The sequence below is a fragment of the Vipera ursinii genome (genome assembly GCF_947247035.1).
Source record: "Vipera ursinii genome assembly, chromosome: 3".
Taxonomy (NCBI): domain Eukaryota; kingdom Metazoa; phylum Chordata; class Lepidosauria; order Squamata; family Viperidae; genus Vipera; species Vipera ursinii.
Genome location: NC_139516.1, coordinates 149,643,116 through 149,658,932, shown reverse-complemented (window position 1 = coordinate 149,658,932; position 15,817 = coordinate 149,643,116). Strand labels below are relative to the sequence as shown.

General features: G+C 34.6%; 1 protein-coding gene across 4 annotated transcripts in view; it reads left to right on the top strand.

Moving 5' to 3' along the window:
* MBOAT1 (membrane bound glycerophospholipid O-acyltransferase 1) overlaps window positions 1-15,193 on the top strand; it is a 31,299-nt gene extending 16,106 nt beyond the window's left edge. For 3 of the 4 annotated variants that reach the window (XM_083359506.1, XM_083359507.1, XM_083359504.1), the window contains 9 exons: window positions 869-924; window positions 3,143-3,197; window positions 4,206-4,389; window positions 4,791-4,983; window positions 9,290-9,393; window positions 10,130-10,194; window positions 11,237-11,369; window positions 12,915-13,066; window positions 13,298-15,193. In XM_083359506.1, coding sequence (XP_083215632.1) covers window positions 869-924; window positions 3,143-3,197; window positions 4,206-4,389; window positions 4,791-4,983; window positions 9,290-9,393; window positions 10,130-10,194; window positions 11,237-11,369; window positions 12,915-13,066; window positions 13,298-13,430 — 1,075 coding nt within the window. In that variant the 3' untranslated portion in view covers window positions 13,431-15,193. The remainder of the gene's footprint in view (window positions 1-868; window positions 925-3,142; window positions 3,198-4,205; window positions 4,390-4,790; window positions 4,984-9,289; window positions 9,394-10,129; window positions 10,195-11,236; window positions 11,370-12,914; window positions 13,067-13,297) is intronic. The other variant, XM_083359505.1, reaches the window with a different exon arrangement.
* Window positions 15,194-15,817: the final 624 nt, after the last annotated feature.

Below are 15,817 nucleotides of genomic sequence, written 5' to 3'. Positions count from 1 at the left end.
ATATCCCGCCCTTCTCCGAAGACTCAGGGCGGCTTACAAGCTTAGCAGTAGCCTTCATTCTATGTATATGCCTGCTTATTAGGGCTTTCACACACACACCCCCAAGCGGCATTATTACAAAGTCAGCTTAATTGCCCCCAACAATCTGGGTCCTCATTTTACCTACCTCGGAAGGATGGAAGGCTGAGTCAACCTTGAGCAAATAAGCACAGTTTGTAACTTCTAATCAGTCTTCAGGGTAGCCTTGTAAGGGTCCATTTCAGCAGGTGAATCCTGATGTATAAAGGGCTCTTGCTACCATTGAACTACCATTGCAGTTGTAGGCATGTTTGTATGGAATGTGCATAAATGATTGATTTCCAACAAGTATATTGCAGCTTATGGAATTTCAAATCCACATCAAATGTCAATTCTGAACAGGGAGACACAAGTTTTACTTTTTTCAGACACATATGAAGCGTAGTATGTCATATTGCCTAATTTAGATTATTGTCCTGATACAAATAATTCTGTATAGCTGAGTTCATACAAACTGTTAAACCATAGTCAAACGGGCTCAATTTTGCTTTAAGTACAGTGGGTGAATCTATCTCTTGTAGTTTGCTAATTATGGTTTATGATAGTTATATGAATGCAATTCAGGGTTTAATCAGTAACCCAGGCTTAAGCAAATTACATCTTCCTGTGCTGTGAGAACACAGGCTCTCTCTCTCTCTCTGTGTGTGTGTGTGTGTGTCTCCCATTGTCTTTGTCATGTTATCTGTGTCTGATGGGAGCTGCAGCTTGTTTAAATCATAAGAATGCATGAAGGTGAAAAATATAAACACATTGGAGCATGAAAATGCTATCTTTCTGCATTTTATTACAGCCCATTGATGATTGTAACACAAAAGATCACAACTCTTGCATTTCAGGTTCATGATGGTAAGGAAGATTATTTTTCTATTTTCCATTCTCCATTTTGTATGTAGACATTGGCAACGTTTGGGGAAAAAGTAGTCAGTATATGTTGTCTCTGCCAAGATCTTGAAGTCATCTTTTTACAATTAAGGTTTGGTAATAATAATAATTAAAAAAAACCCTGAAGTCTATGAACAGTTTTACTTATTTAACCCTTATTTGTTCTGCTGTTTTTAAAAAAAAAAATAGAACAGAACTGAAAATATTACAAATATATATAAATCATAAATAAGTTGTCAGAAATTACATCATTGTTTTGATGGACTGAGTCATATTTATGAAAGGATTAAAAAATAAGAAAAAGGTGTGGTAGCTAATGACTCACTAGGACTCAGGCACTCTAGTTCCTAGTCAAACGTCAACCATGGAAGCTATTTGAATATGCACCCCATGTAGCTCCTGGAGGAAAAGATATAAATTATCAAAGAAACAAAGGAAACGGTCCAGACTGTCCAGAATTCCTTAACTGATTAAATGATTTTGTTAGTTATGGGAGAGTTTAAAAGCTGCGTAGACTCTGATTTTACATAATAATTATCAATTTCATTTTCTCCTTGAAAGCAAAAATATCAATGTTTATTTTAGAATGAACATTTGTAGGTTTAACACTCCCTTAACAGTGTTTTGAAACATTGTGTTCTGCCTTACCTGCATTACAAGGAAAGAGACTGAAATAAATGAGAATATTTAGATCTTGGAATTCTTGTGTGTGTGTGTTGGGGGGGGGATTTAAATAATTTTCTGTATTCAGTGTCATGTCAGTGATATACTACATGAAATTTTGGCCCATCCCAAATTACTTAACGTAGACTGAGTCTGTATTTTTTTTTAAAAAAAAAACATTAAAATTTCCCTCAGATCAAGACTGGTTCCTTGGGAGACTACATCATCACATTGATACAGTTTTCTTGGTAATTGTATGGAAGGATTCTGTACTTCTCTACTTCTATCATGTTTTTTTTCAACTCTATAGTCTACGTTGTTTGGAAAAAGGTCAGTTCTAATTCCTGAAGGCCTGAGGACATTGATAGACCAGATACTGTAGGTCCACAAATAAAAATTTGTCTCATGGTCCTATTTTTGCTCAGAGGTCCATTCAATGAGACTTTTAGTATGTTCATATAAAACTGTAAAGTTAATCTCATCTCATTTTATAGGAACATTGCTTTTTATTATTTTATTACACTAATGTGTAATACAGTCTACCAAGGTTAATAAGTTTCTAGCTACTATTCTCCTATTTATTCTTTTAAAAAAGGTCCCTGGCTGTGCCTAGGACTTTTGGCAAAAAACACACACATGCTACCAAAAGCTATATTTTATCACCTATTTTGAAATTACAGTCTAATAATAATAATAATAATAATAATAATTATTATTATTATTATTATTATTATTATTATTATTATTATTATTATTATTATTATTATTATTATTATTATATTTATATACCGCCCTTCTCCCGAAGGACTCAGGGCGGTGAACAGGGCAGAGATATAAAAAATACAAAAATACAAAAGTTAAAAAATATTAAACATATGCCCAAGCTAAAAACAGTAAATACATATATTTAAAAATGACAATAAAAAACCCAACCCATCCCCCATCAGGCCAAGCCGGCTTGTTCAAATAAATGTGTCTTCAGCTCGCGACGGAAGGAGCGAAGGTCGGGTGCCATCCGGAGCTCAACCGGCAATCGATTCCATAGTTCTGGGGCGCCCACAGAGAAGGACCTCCCCCTGGGGGCCACCAACCGACATTCTCTGATCGGTGGCACCCTGAGGAGGCCCTCTCTATGGGAGCGTACAGGGCGGAGGGAAGTTGATGTCGGCAGCAGGTGCTCCCTAAGGTACTCCGGCCCCATGCCATGTAGGGCCTTAAACACCATTACCAGAGTGCTGGGATAACTGATTGATCTGAGGAACTATGAAAGTTCAATTACTATAGGTTTATAATAAATGTATATAACAAGCATTACTTTAGCCATAAGCCAACATAATTTCTAGGAATTATTTAAGATAATTGTCAACAGCCCAGATCCCCTTTTTGAAGCCCTCAGAAAATAAATGTGGATTATATGCAGCATCTAGTAATGTATGAATTTTCATTAGAATTTAATTTTATTGTCTATAGTTGTCTCCCTTTTGCAAAGCTTGATTTAATTGTTATGTCTTTTCAATAGGAATAGGTAAAAAAGCAGAAGATCTAACTTTTGAACAGAATCAGCTTGCTATAAAGTAAGAAAATACAGTGGCACTTACGATTTTTAAAAATCTAATCCTGGGTTATCTTAGATGTACTTCTGCTAAGCAGTTTCTATTTAATGTTAATGTAGTGTAAATAATGATCCATGCACTTTTAAATTCTGAAATTATTATTTTATGTTTTATGAAATTATTATAATTTCCATGATCTAAATATATGAAGAATAGGATTGATTTTAACTTGATTTTCTCCCATTATAATTAAGATGCACGTACAAATATTTAAACTGAATGTCATGTATTATAAGATTCTCAAAAGGAGATTTTTAATTCTAGCTTTATTTTTCTATATGTGCACCATGTATCCTATTTAAACAAATTGTAGGAGATGACCAGGCTGAGCCCGAGGGAGTGTGTCATCAGCTTGAAGTCCCTTCACGCCCACAAGAGATCTAAGTCCATCTCGAATTCCATTGATTGTTATCTACCGCCATTTTGCTTTGGCCATTAGTAGTTTAAATTCTTGTAGAGAACTAGCATGAAGTAAACTTGTACTTATTTGAACAACCTTGGTTCCTGATTTTTGTGCCTGACACAAATACCCCAGTTGCAGAAGAGGCAGTTATAGATAAGGATTTCATGTCTGCTCTAGCAAGAAGTGAAATGTTAGACAGTGATAATAGTTGAGAAGATATAGTTGAGATTTGAATAGAGATCCTTACACAAATGTCTATGTATAAATAGAGTAATTGCCTAATCAGATAATCTCATAGATGAATTCTGTATCTCTTGCCTACACAAATTGTTTTATTTATGAAATAATCAATCTCCAAGTGTCATTGTACGAGGATTTTCACTCTTGACAATGTCCTCCAAACGTTGTATCCTGTAAATTTATTACATGTTTCACTAGTTTTTCTTTCTCAGACTTGAACTATGTTTAAAAGTGTCATTTATTTAAACATTTAATACCGGTAATTGCTTATTTCAAAAAGTATTTGAAATCTACATGTATAAATAATTCATTTTTTGTTTTGACAGGACAAGACCTTCCTTGCTGGAGTATCTGAGCTATCAGCTCAACTTCATGAGTATTATTGCTGGCCCATGCAGCAATTTTAAGGATTATATAGCTTTCATTGAAGGGAGACACGTGCAGATGAAGTTATTAAAGGTCAGCTGGAAACAGAGGAGTAGTGATAGATTTCCTCATCCTTCTCCAGTGGTAAGCTACAAAATGCTAAGCCTTAATGTTGAAATTGTTTTCACAATAAACAGTATCAGTTATGATAAAAAATATATAAAAAGAGCTTTCCTGGTTTAGGATAAAAAACTTCACGTTCTGCACTCTGTTTCTTTAGAAACTTCTGAGCAACTCACAAGGAGGACTTGCTTATGTTTATATGTGTTTTCCAGCTGTGACTATTAAGAGGCTGTCTGTCTCCATAGCTAGAGATCATATCATTATTAATAGGAATAATCCAGAAGAAAATACCTTTTGCAAAATTAGCAAGTGCCATGAATCATACTTATCAGTAGTTTATTTCTTAAAACACTTTTTTTTAAAAAAAGTCTTTATTCTCTCAGATGTAATCACATTGTTGTATTATTCTGTTTTCCTTGTAGGGAGCCATTCAGCAGAAACTTGGTATCACGCTTGTGTCTCTGGTGTTGTTCTTGACGCTTACCAAGACCTTCCCAGCAACTTACATTGTTGATGATCAATTTATGAATCAATCTTCATTCTTGACAAGACTTGGTTTTCTATATGTGGTCATGCAAGCCTCAAAGCCAAAATACTACTTTGCTTGGACACTTGGTAAGGTTTATTTAAGATTGTTTTTCAGGGCATGCTTATGCTTAATGTAGATGTATCCATTTTATCCATTAAGGCATAAATGTTGTACAAAAACAAAGGAATATCTCTGTATTATACCCTTGACCAGGGGTAGGCAACCTTGGCTCTTTTATGACTCATGGACCAGCTCAGGAATTCTGGGAGTTGAAGTCCATGAGTCATAAAAGAGCCATGGTTGCCTACCCCTGCCCTTGACATTAAGCACATCATTTCTGATTAAACTTTGTGACTTTTCTAATGAGAGATGCACATCTATTGACTAGTCTGAATAAGTGTCAGAGGATATCAGACAAGGTAAAATTCATATATGCATTAAACATCTGATAATATTTTTATTTAGACTTACTTACTTACTTTGTGTTGAGCATGTCCTTGTAGTTCTATAGCAGTTTTTACTGTGATGTCAAGCACACAGTCCAGGACATCAATAATATTTCAGTCCATTATACTTATCAAATACAGCTAGTCCTTGATTTAGGACCACAATTCACCCCAAAATTTCTGTGGTTAAGAGAAACATTTGTTAGGGGAATTTTATGACCTTTCTTTCCACAGCTGTTAAATGAATTGTTGCACTTGTTAAGTTAGTAGCACAGTTGTTAAGTGAATCTGGCTTCCCCATTCACTTTGCTTATAAGAAGGTCACAAAAGTTGATTGCATGATCCCAGGACACTGCAACCGTCATAAATATGAGTCAGTTGCCAAGCATCCAAATTTTGATCACAAGACCAAGGGAATGATGAAATGGTCATAAGTGTGAAAAATGGTCATAAGTCATTTTTTTAAGTTTACGTTTATTGAATTTATATACCGCCCTTTCCCCGTAGGACTCAGGGCGGTTTACAAAGTATTTAAAAACGTCAATACAATACAAAAGTTAAAAACAGTTAAAAATAATTAAATTTGATCCCTGAAAAATATAAAACCCCAATTAAAAACTCTCAGCCTGGGCCGGAAAGCTCAAAGAGCCAGGTCTTCAGGTCCCGGCAGAATGACCAAAGGTCGGGGGCAGTCTTAAGCTCCACGGGCAGCTGGTTCCAAAGGGCAGGCGGACCCCACTGAGAAGGCCCTCTCCCTGAGTGTTATCCGCCGGCAGTCTTTTACCGGTGGCACCCTGAGAAGGCCCTCCATGTGGGAGCGCACAGGATGAAGGGAACCTGATGCCGGCAGCAGGTGTTCCCTCAAATATCACGGACCCAAGCCATTTAGGGCTTTATAGGTCATCACCAGCACCTTGAATCTCACTTGGAGGACAACCGGAAGCCAATGCAGCTCGTGGAGTAGAGGTGTTACATGGGAGTATCAGGAAACCCCCATCACAACTCGCGCAGCAGTATTCTGCACCAGTTGAAGCCTCCGAGTGGTCCTCGAGGGCAGCCCCATACAGAGAGCATTGCAGTAGTCTAACCGGGAGGTCACGAGTGCGTAGGGCATCTCGGTCCAGATAGGGTCGCAACTGGCGCACCAGGCGAACCTGGGCAAAAGCCCCTCTGGTCACGGATCCTATGTGATCTTCAAAATTGAGCCGTGAATCCAGGAGGACGCCCAAGTTGCGAGCCCTGTCAACGGGGGGTAACACCTCACCCCCCATCGTTAAAGATGGAATAGTCTGGTTAACCCGAGATGCACAGCCACTCAGTCTTGGCAGGATTGAGACGAAGCCGTTAAGTTCAAACGGTCACTAAATGAACTGTTGTAAGTCAAGGACTATCTGTATAGCAACACCCATCTAGATTAAGTCTTAGAATCTTCCTGATATGTTGGATCAAATCCCACAATCTTATAATGGTTGAGCTTGTTATAGGACTTGAAATCTAAATGCTCCAGTTCATCAGGTTTGTGTTTTCATTTTGTAACATTCCTTGAAAGCAGTAGCAATCAGTATATTGTGAATGGCCTGCCCACAGCAACCTCCATAGCAAAGGATTTTTCCTTAAGCATCAATATTGGGAATGCATGTAAAAATTAAAATGCATAGGTAGAAAAATGCAAAAGAATACATTAGATAGTTTGAATTTTGTTCCCCTGTTGTTAGAAACAAAATGTAGAATTGAGTTTGTGGGTAATAAATACCTTTCTGTATTGGGAAAGGAGAAAAGCAAAGTGCTTTTCTTAAAAGGAGGCTGTCCTATTTATAAACAAGAATAAGCCGTTTATTTGATAAAAAAATATTAAGCACTTTGAAGACTAATTTTTCATTTGACTTCTAAATATTTAGCAAATCCATACTGTTTTTCATATTAAAAGGGGGCTATCCTATTTATAAACAAGAATAACAGCAGTTTATTTGATCCAAAAATATTAAGTTCTGTAGATAAATTGTGTAGAGAAAAAAGAGAGGAAATTAATGCTATTCAAAGTACTTTTCTCTATCAGTAAATCCTAGAGTTTATCATTTTTTCTTAATACTGAGTAGCATTAACTCCCTCTTTTTCTCTCTGCACAATTTATCTACAGAACTTAATATTTTTGGATCAAATAAACTGCTGTTATTCTTGTTTATAAACAGGATAGTCCCCTTTTTATATGAAAAACGGTATGGATTTGCTAAATATTTAGAAGTCAAATAAAAAATTAGTCTTCAAAGTGCTTAAAATTCCAAAGCTGTTTTTTTTAAGTTAAAATATTTTTGCAGGACTGTTAGTTTTGATCCACAATTATATATTCCAAGATGTTACCTTAAAAATTGATTGATTGGTTTGGTTTGATTTGGTAACTCTGAACATAAACTTAACTGAGTTGGAATTCTAAATAAAATGCTTGACATTCATTCAGAAGTAGTTGTCCAGTTAATTGGATACTAACATTTATACAGTATATTTACATAAATTTGGCTTCTGCTTCCTTGAATTTGCTTTCTAAATTAGGCCTACTTCCAAAAGCCAGTGATGTCTTTTATATATATATATATATATATATATATATATATATATATATATATATATATATATATATATATATATATATATATATATATATATATATATATATATATATATATATATATATATATATATATATTATTTTAATTCCATTTATATCCCGCCCTTCTCCGAAGACTCAGGGCGGCTTACAAGCTTAGCAGTAGCCTTCATTCTATGTATATGCCTGCTTGTTAGGGCTTTCACACACACCCCCAAGCGGCATTATTACAAAGTCAGCTTAATTGCCCCCAACAATCTGGGTCCTCATTTTACCTACCTCGGAAGGATGGAAGGCTGAGTCAACCTTGAGCCTGGTGGGATGCGAACCTGCACTAATTGCAGGCAGCTGGTGTTACTTAAGGAGGCATTAGCCCATTGCTCCACCAAGGCTCTTTATATATACAAAGAGAATTTAATTCATGGTTTCTAAAACAACTATTTTATATCTTCCTTAATAAATTCACTTATAAAGTGGGAATTGAAAAATAGTTCTATTGGAACATAACATCAGATGGATTATTCTAAGAAATAATAATAATGATGATGATGATGATGTTGGAAAGGACCTTGGAGGTCATCTAGTCCAACCTCCGTGCACGCAGGAAACCCTATACCATTTCAGACAAATGGCTGTCTCTTCTTAAAAACTTCCAGTGTTGGAGCATTCACCACCTCTGGAGGCAGGTTGTTCCACTGATTAATTGTTCTAACTGTCAGGAAATTTCTCCTTAGTTCTAGGTTGCTTCTCTCCTTGATTAGTTTCCATCCATTGCTTCTTGTCTTGCCTTCAGGTGCTTTGGAGAGTAGCTTGACCCCCTCTTCTTTGTGGCAACCCCTGAGATATTGGAACACTGCTATCATGTCACCCATAGTCCTTCTCTTCATTAGACTAGACATACCCAATTTCAGCAACTGTTTCTTATATGTTTTAGCTTCCAGTCCCCTAATCATCTTTGTTGCTCTTCTCTGTACTTCTAGAGTCTCAACATCTCTTTTACATTGTGGTGACCAAAACTGGATACAGTATTCCAAGTGTGGCCTTACCAAGGCGTTATAAAGTGGTATTAACTCTTCACATGATCTTGATTCTATCCCTCTGTTAATGCATCCTAGCACTGTGTTGGCTTTTTTGGCAGCTGCAGCACACTGCTGGCTCATATTTAAGTGACTGTCCACTAGGACTCCAAGATCCCTTTCACAATTACTACTATTGAGCAAGGAATACTATACCAGTACGTTTGGTTTTTCTTGCCTAAATGTAGAACCTTACTTTTTTCACCATTGTTAATTGTTAAACATATGTCAGGTAGTTTTTTATATTTCAGCCTATTTTTTTTTGCAGCTGATGCAATTAATAATGCAGCTGGTTTTGGTTTCAATGGTGTGGATGAGAAAGGCAATTATCGCTGGGATCTACTATCTAATTTAAATATCAGGAATATTGAGGTAAGTTGAAATATTACGGCCAGAGTCTTCTTTAGATATAACAGGGAACTGGAAATTGTTCCAGATCCCATAGGGAGAAGAACTTGTCTAAATAAAGTGGAGAAAGTCCAAACTTCGTGCAATAAACTTCATGCATTTGCTGAACTAGTACAATATGCAGGCAAGGGCAAAAAGCCATTATTCATTCATTTCTTCTTCTTCTTCTTCTTCTTCTTCTTCTTCTTCTTCTTCTTCTTCTTCTTCTTCTTCTTCTTCTTCTTCTTCTTCTTCTTCTTCTTCTTCTTCTTCTTCCTCCTTCTCCTCCTCCCCCTCCTCCTCCTCCTCCCCTGCTTATTCATATCCAAATATAATAATGCTGATTTTTTTTCTACAAATATTTCTTTAAAATTGCAAAATATTTAAAAATAAAGAGACCTGTGAAATGATATGTTTTTCATTGACTTTTGCCAATGAAAGAAACACCAAATTGCAAACTATTGATAAAGGAAAAGAATATATATATATATATATATATATATATATATATATATATATATATATATATATATATATATATATATATATATATATATATATATATATATATATATATATGTTTAAGTATTTGTCAAGGCTTTTTGAATATATATATATAGCTGTAATGCAACATACAGAACTAATATAACTTAAAATACGGCTGGAAACTGACATTTTTAGTATTAGGAAACCTAATAATGCATGCTTGTTTCACTCTTAGATGGCAACAAGTTTTAAAATGTACTTAGAAAACTGGAATATTCAAACAACTGCCTGGCTTAAACGGTAAAAAAAATTAAGTGTTTTGTGATTTTCTTCAGCAGTGGTTCAATCTTTATTTAAAATACAATTTTAGGGATACGGTGTTGCATTCTGTGAAAATGAAAAAGATTTTTTTCTCCTGGAATTCTCATCATTTTATAACGATTAAAAAAAGAAAAGAAAGATTTTCACAATATGCTTCTGTCCCTAAGACAAAACTTCAAATGATACTGCCTACTAATATTGGCACTCTGTGTATCCATTTCTGGAAGTTTACCCACAACCTTAGACTAAAATGCTTTCATTTTAATTTTTGTCTCATTTAAAGTATGTTTGTGTGTGTGTGTGTGTTTGTGTGCATGTGCACGCTGTTATCACTAATGTACTGATTTCTTGTTTACTGAAATGACTGTGGCTTGAGCTTTGGATACATTTTTTTTTGCGAAGAACCATCTCTTTTTTGTTCACAAGAACAGTGATGCTTCTTACACCATTGACCAATTTTAATTCCACGTGTTGATGGAGGAGGATGAGAATCCCTTTCCATAAAAAAATAATTTAACTATTAGATCATTGCCAGATTTACTTAGGAATTATAAAAGTGATCTTTCTAAACACTGACAAAGGCAATAAAAGAATTGCTTCAAACATCAGATGTTGTGCACTTCTCACCTTAGCAATGCTTCTACAAATAATCGTAACCATAACTGTTAATCTGAATATAAATAGAAGGCGTGTAAAGTTCTGATCAAAAGTAAAGTTATGTACTGTAAGAGCCACACAAATACTGTGTGCTCTAGATACTTGTTCTTTTAAGATTTAGATTTACCTAGGTATGAAATATCCTAATTCAATTAATGACAGTATTTAAAATCAGAATATTTGCCATTCCTTTTATGTGTAGTGAATTAGGAGAATAGTCAGTAAATAATGTCTAGTCCTTCTAAGAACATTTTTGATTGAAACAGAGAAAGAATCGGAATCATTTCTATGATATAGTAATAAACTTAGATATAATTGCATGTAACCTGAATATTTATACATCTTTTTCTTATTCTCTTCTCAGTGTTTGTTATGATCGGACTTCTTGGAATCCCACAGCCTTAACATTTCTTCTCTCAGCTCTTTGGCATGGTGTTTATCCTGGATATTATTTTACTTTTATCACTGGCATCTTTATGACACTCGCAGCCAGAAGAGTATATATCCCTGTTAATCCTTTTTTTCCTGTTAATCCTTTTTTTCCTACATGCCCAGATAAATTAATCGTAGATTCCATAAGTGCTACTCATTTCCAAAGCAGAGCACATTTTCCCTTCATTATATTAAATAGTGTCTGTCTCAAGCATCATGTTTTTTGAAAGCATGTACTGTACAGCTATTTCCTCTATATTTCATTGAGTAGCATTATATATTAGAATAATTAGTGCATTGAACAGTTTCTCCCATTGAAACCAATAGAGACTTACACAAGTCAGAATTGTGGTTTTTTTCTTGTCTATCTGTTAATGTAATAATCATATTTGGTTATCTGTGTAGCTAATCCTTGACAGCACATCCCGAGTGCTTTGAAAACTCTAGTGTGTACTTGGGGTTTTGTTTTTTTAAAAAATCTTTAAATTTAGAAATCAGTGTTCTTTTGTCTGTTTCTTTGGTTGTAGAATTTAAGGCTTTTGAGGCTGTGTGGACAATAGAATAGAAAAAGAGTATTACTATTATTGTAATTGTCCAAACAGGACAGGTATAGACTCCAGTGGATAGTTAAGACTGCAGAAAGAACAATTGCAACCAGCCTGCCTTCCATAGGAGACCTGTATATTGTGCAGGTCAGAAGGAGAGCTGAGAAAATATCTAAAGACCCCTCACATCCTGGACATAAACTGTTTCAGCTCCTCCCCTCGGTACACCGCTATAGCGCAAAATACATGCCAAAACAACTAGACACAGAGACAGTTTTCCCCATGTGATCACTCTGCTGAACACCTAATTCTCACAGTTCTGTCTATTGTGTATGTATATCAACCCATAGAGTCTGGCTGTAGTATTATTTTTCCTTATCTTCTTTACTTCCCCCTTTTATTGGTATTATTATGCTTATTATTCTGTTGCTTTGCATATACACTGGGTACTTCTATAGCGGAGACAATTTCCTTGTGTGTTGAATCACATTTGGCCAAATAAAAGTTCAGTTCACCCAGTTCAGTTCAGTTCAATTCACTGCTCATTCTGATCATATATGAACATAGTTATGAATATGTATTACATTTCTGCTCTTACATAATTGGGTAACCTGTTTAAAAATGATTTTGTAAGTTAGATATTGTTATTTAATGAAATTTAGAGGTAAAACTGTTTGAGGAATCGGTATGAGTAAAATTTTATTATTTGTATAGATACACATGTTCCATTTCAGAAAAGTCTTTACATGCTCATTATAATACCACATTTGGCCCTTGGAGAAAAGAAATCTGATCAAATTTATAACATTTGGGTAACTCAACTGAAATGGAAGGGCTTATTCATAGGGTTAGTATTCCTGCCGATTCCACTCAGCTGCTGAATCTTACTAACTTTTCTTCATAGCTTTTGAAAGTTTTTTTTAAAGTAGTAGGAAAAAGAAAGCAAATATTTTCATAGATTATAGCAAAACTTTATCAAAACCAGGTGGCATAGGCATAGACTAGAAATCTGTGAGAGATGCACTGTATGAAAATTCTTTCAAAACATTTCATTTTTTTTATAAGGTTAGGAACAATTGCCGACACATCTTCATCTCACCCAAGCCGCTCAAGGTGGGCTATGACATGGTTACCTGGCTGGCAACTCAGCTGTCGGTTTGCTACACTGTGGCACCATTTGTTCTTCTTGCTGTGGAACCGACAATTAAATTATACAAGTAAGTATTTAGTTTCAAATTGTGCATTAGAATGGCTGGACAGGTGTGTGAACAGATGAGCAGGAAATGTCCCATGTAAAGACCCTTAAATTAAATTAAATTATCTGCTCAGAATATCACTTCAGCTGTTATGATGGGTTTTGGCTGAAATGTGGAACTTATTAAAGTGGTATTATAAAGCCATGGTTTTGTATTGCAGTTGGTAACTATAACATCTCTCATCACTTACAGATCACTGTATTTCCATATGCATATTTTATGTATATTGGTATTGCTGGTGCTACCAAACAAATCTCAAAAACCCAGCAGAGGGAATCAGGCCATTGAAATGGAGGCACACAGCTGCAATAAAATCAAGAAATAAAAGTTGAGACTGGAAAAAAAAACCCTTCCTCTCCAAGATCCTGGAACAAAGGTTACAAAGAAGGCATACCGTACCTTCATTTAAAACTCTTTTAAAAGGGCATAACAGAACTGGACTTTTTATCCAAATACAAGTCTTACTTGGTAATGTTTACATACTTCAAGGACAAGATTTATAGTTTTTATAAATTAAAAAAATTATTTTAATGAAGAGTTTTACTGCATTTAAATATTTATAGTTGTGTTTCATTTATTGAAAATGCATATTATGTGTTGTTCAGGCAGGCATGTTGACTCGCCTAACTTCAAAATGTTTTCCTTTCTCCTGTTATCCTTTCAAATTGTTTAAGATAGAAAAAAAAATCTTATAGTGTTATTCCCGAGTAGGTATAAAATTTCATAAGCAGCTTACTCATGGTATATCAAAAAGTCTTAGGGTTTATGATTTCCCTCCTCTTTGGCAAAAGGGAATATTTATATCTTAAATAAAGCATTTGGGATTTATTGATCTAGAACAATTGAAAAGTATGTGCTGCTTGATTGGAAAATAATGATGAACTATGGAATATTGTCATTCTGGTTTCCCTTATAAGCATAAACTTAGATAAAATTGAATTATGTACGGTTCGTCTTTATTCTAGGCTGAACAATGAACGAGGTATCATGGAACCATAGGCCATTACAGCATTTCCTATGTGCAAGCAAAAGTTTCTTGGAAATAACTCAGGGACAATTTTAATGGTTTGACTTGAATTGTACAAAAATGTGCTTATTTCAAATTGTCTGATTTTAAAAATGTTTTTTAAACAGTGGAATTTATGAAGCCATTTTTGCGTTTTTCTAAAAGAAATAAATGCTATGAGGAGACACAATAGGTTAATAAGAATTAAGCAACTCAATTCTCAAATAACATTCAGTTTGTCTACGTGCCTATCTGCTGTTTGTTGCATAGTTGCACTGTTAAAAAAACCTTTCAGATTAAAAATGGAAACCAACAAAGCCATGTATTCATATGGAAGAATAAAAACAAATAAGTTCAAATTTCTTTTATAAAATCAGATTTCAAAAAATAATAATAATGAGCTGGTCTGTTCAAAATCAACATGAGCAATTAACGTAAACCTGGTTTATATGACTTATACCTAATGCATTTCCCAGAACATTCTGGGAATCAATGTTATTAGTGTCTATTTCTGTGTTTTTATGAACTGTACCATTATGGCTGTATGCATTCTGGACAATATCTCTGAGCGGTATTCCAAATTCTTAATTAGTCAGATTTAAAAATGCAAGAAATATCAATAAAAACATTGAAATGCAGTGATGAAATTATTGGTAAAAGTATGGCTGATTGGGCAATTTTAAAAAGATTACCAATCCTACCGATTTTAACATGTCAATGGGTTCATAATCTGGAAGAAACAAGAAACACAGAATAATGTTATTTAGTATCCTAGAATCTATTTATCATAATTTAGACCTGCAAATCATTTTAAAAACTAACAGTGTAAGTCTTGACAGTTTTTGGTTTGCCAGAAGTACCTGAGTTTTATGAAATTTGAATTAATGGTTTAAAAACTGTGCTACCTGTGTATGATTTTAATGTATGAAACAGAAATTAAGTTAATTTGTTCTGGATCTGAGAAGTACTCATTCAGCAGGAGAAGATAGCAAAAATATTAACTTTTAAAAGGTATAAATCTTGATTTCCTGTTTCTTCAGAGGCTCTGTCCCCAAATAAAAATGGATATTCTTCCATGCTTATACAGCCCATGGTATAATAATTATTTTAAATATATATAAACTTCAAATTTTCAATCTTCATATCCACACAAGTTACGATGAATCAGAAGGAAGGAATCTTCAGTCAGCTCAAGGAGTATCTCTTGTTGGAAAACCAGTTTATCAACCATGTGGGAAAGGACTTTTTCCTTACCTCTATCCCAGGCAATTGTCTTGGGAATCGTTTTGACCCCCACACTCTCCACCTCTAAAAGTTCAATAAATAATACATTTCCTTAATCTGGCCTTTAAATGCAAAATTGTCTTATCTTTTGAATTTTTGCTTGTTTTATGGAATAAGTTGCGTTGAGTGACTAATTCTCACACAAAGATGAGATGGCCCAGCCAGTGAGTTCATAGTGAGAGTTTCTGGGAGTTGTAACTTAATAACATCTATGGAATGGTAGTTTCTTTACTCAACAAGAATTGTTTTGACAATATTTTTAAAGGTATCTGCTTATAAATGATACGTAGCAATATTGCCATCTAGTGGTCACAAACATATTAACAGTTTTGGGGAAAAAAGATGGAAAAGCAATGGAAAAACCTAAACTTTTTTTGCTACATCTTATATCTTTATAAAAGGGATGCAGTGGCTCAGTGGGT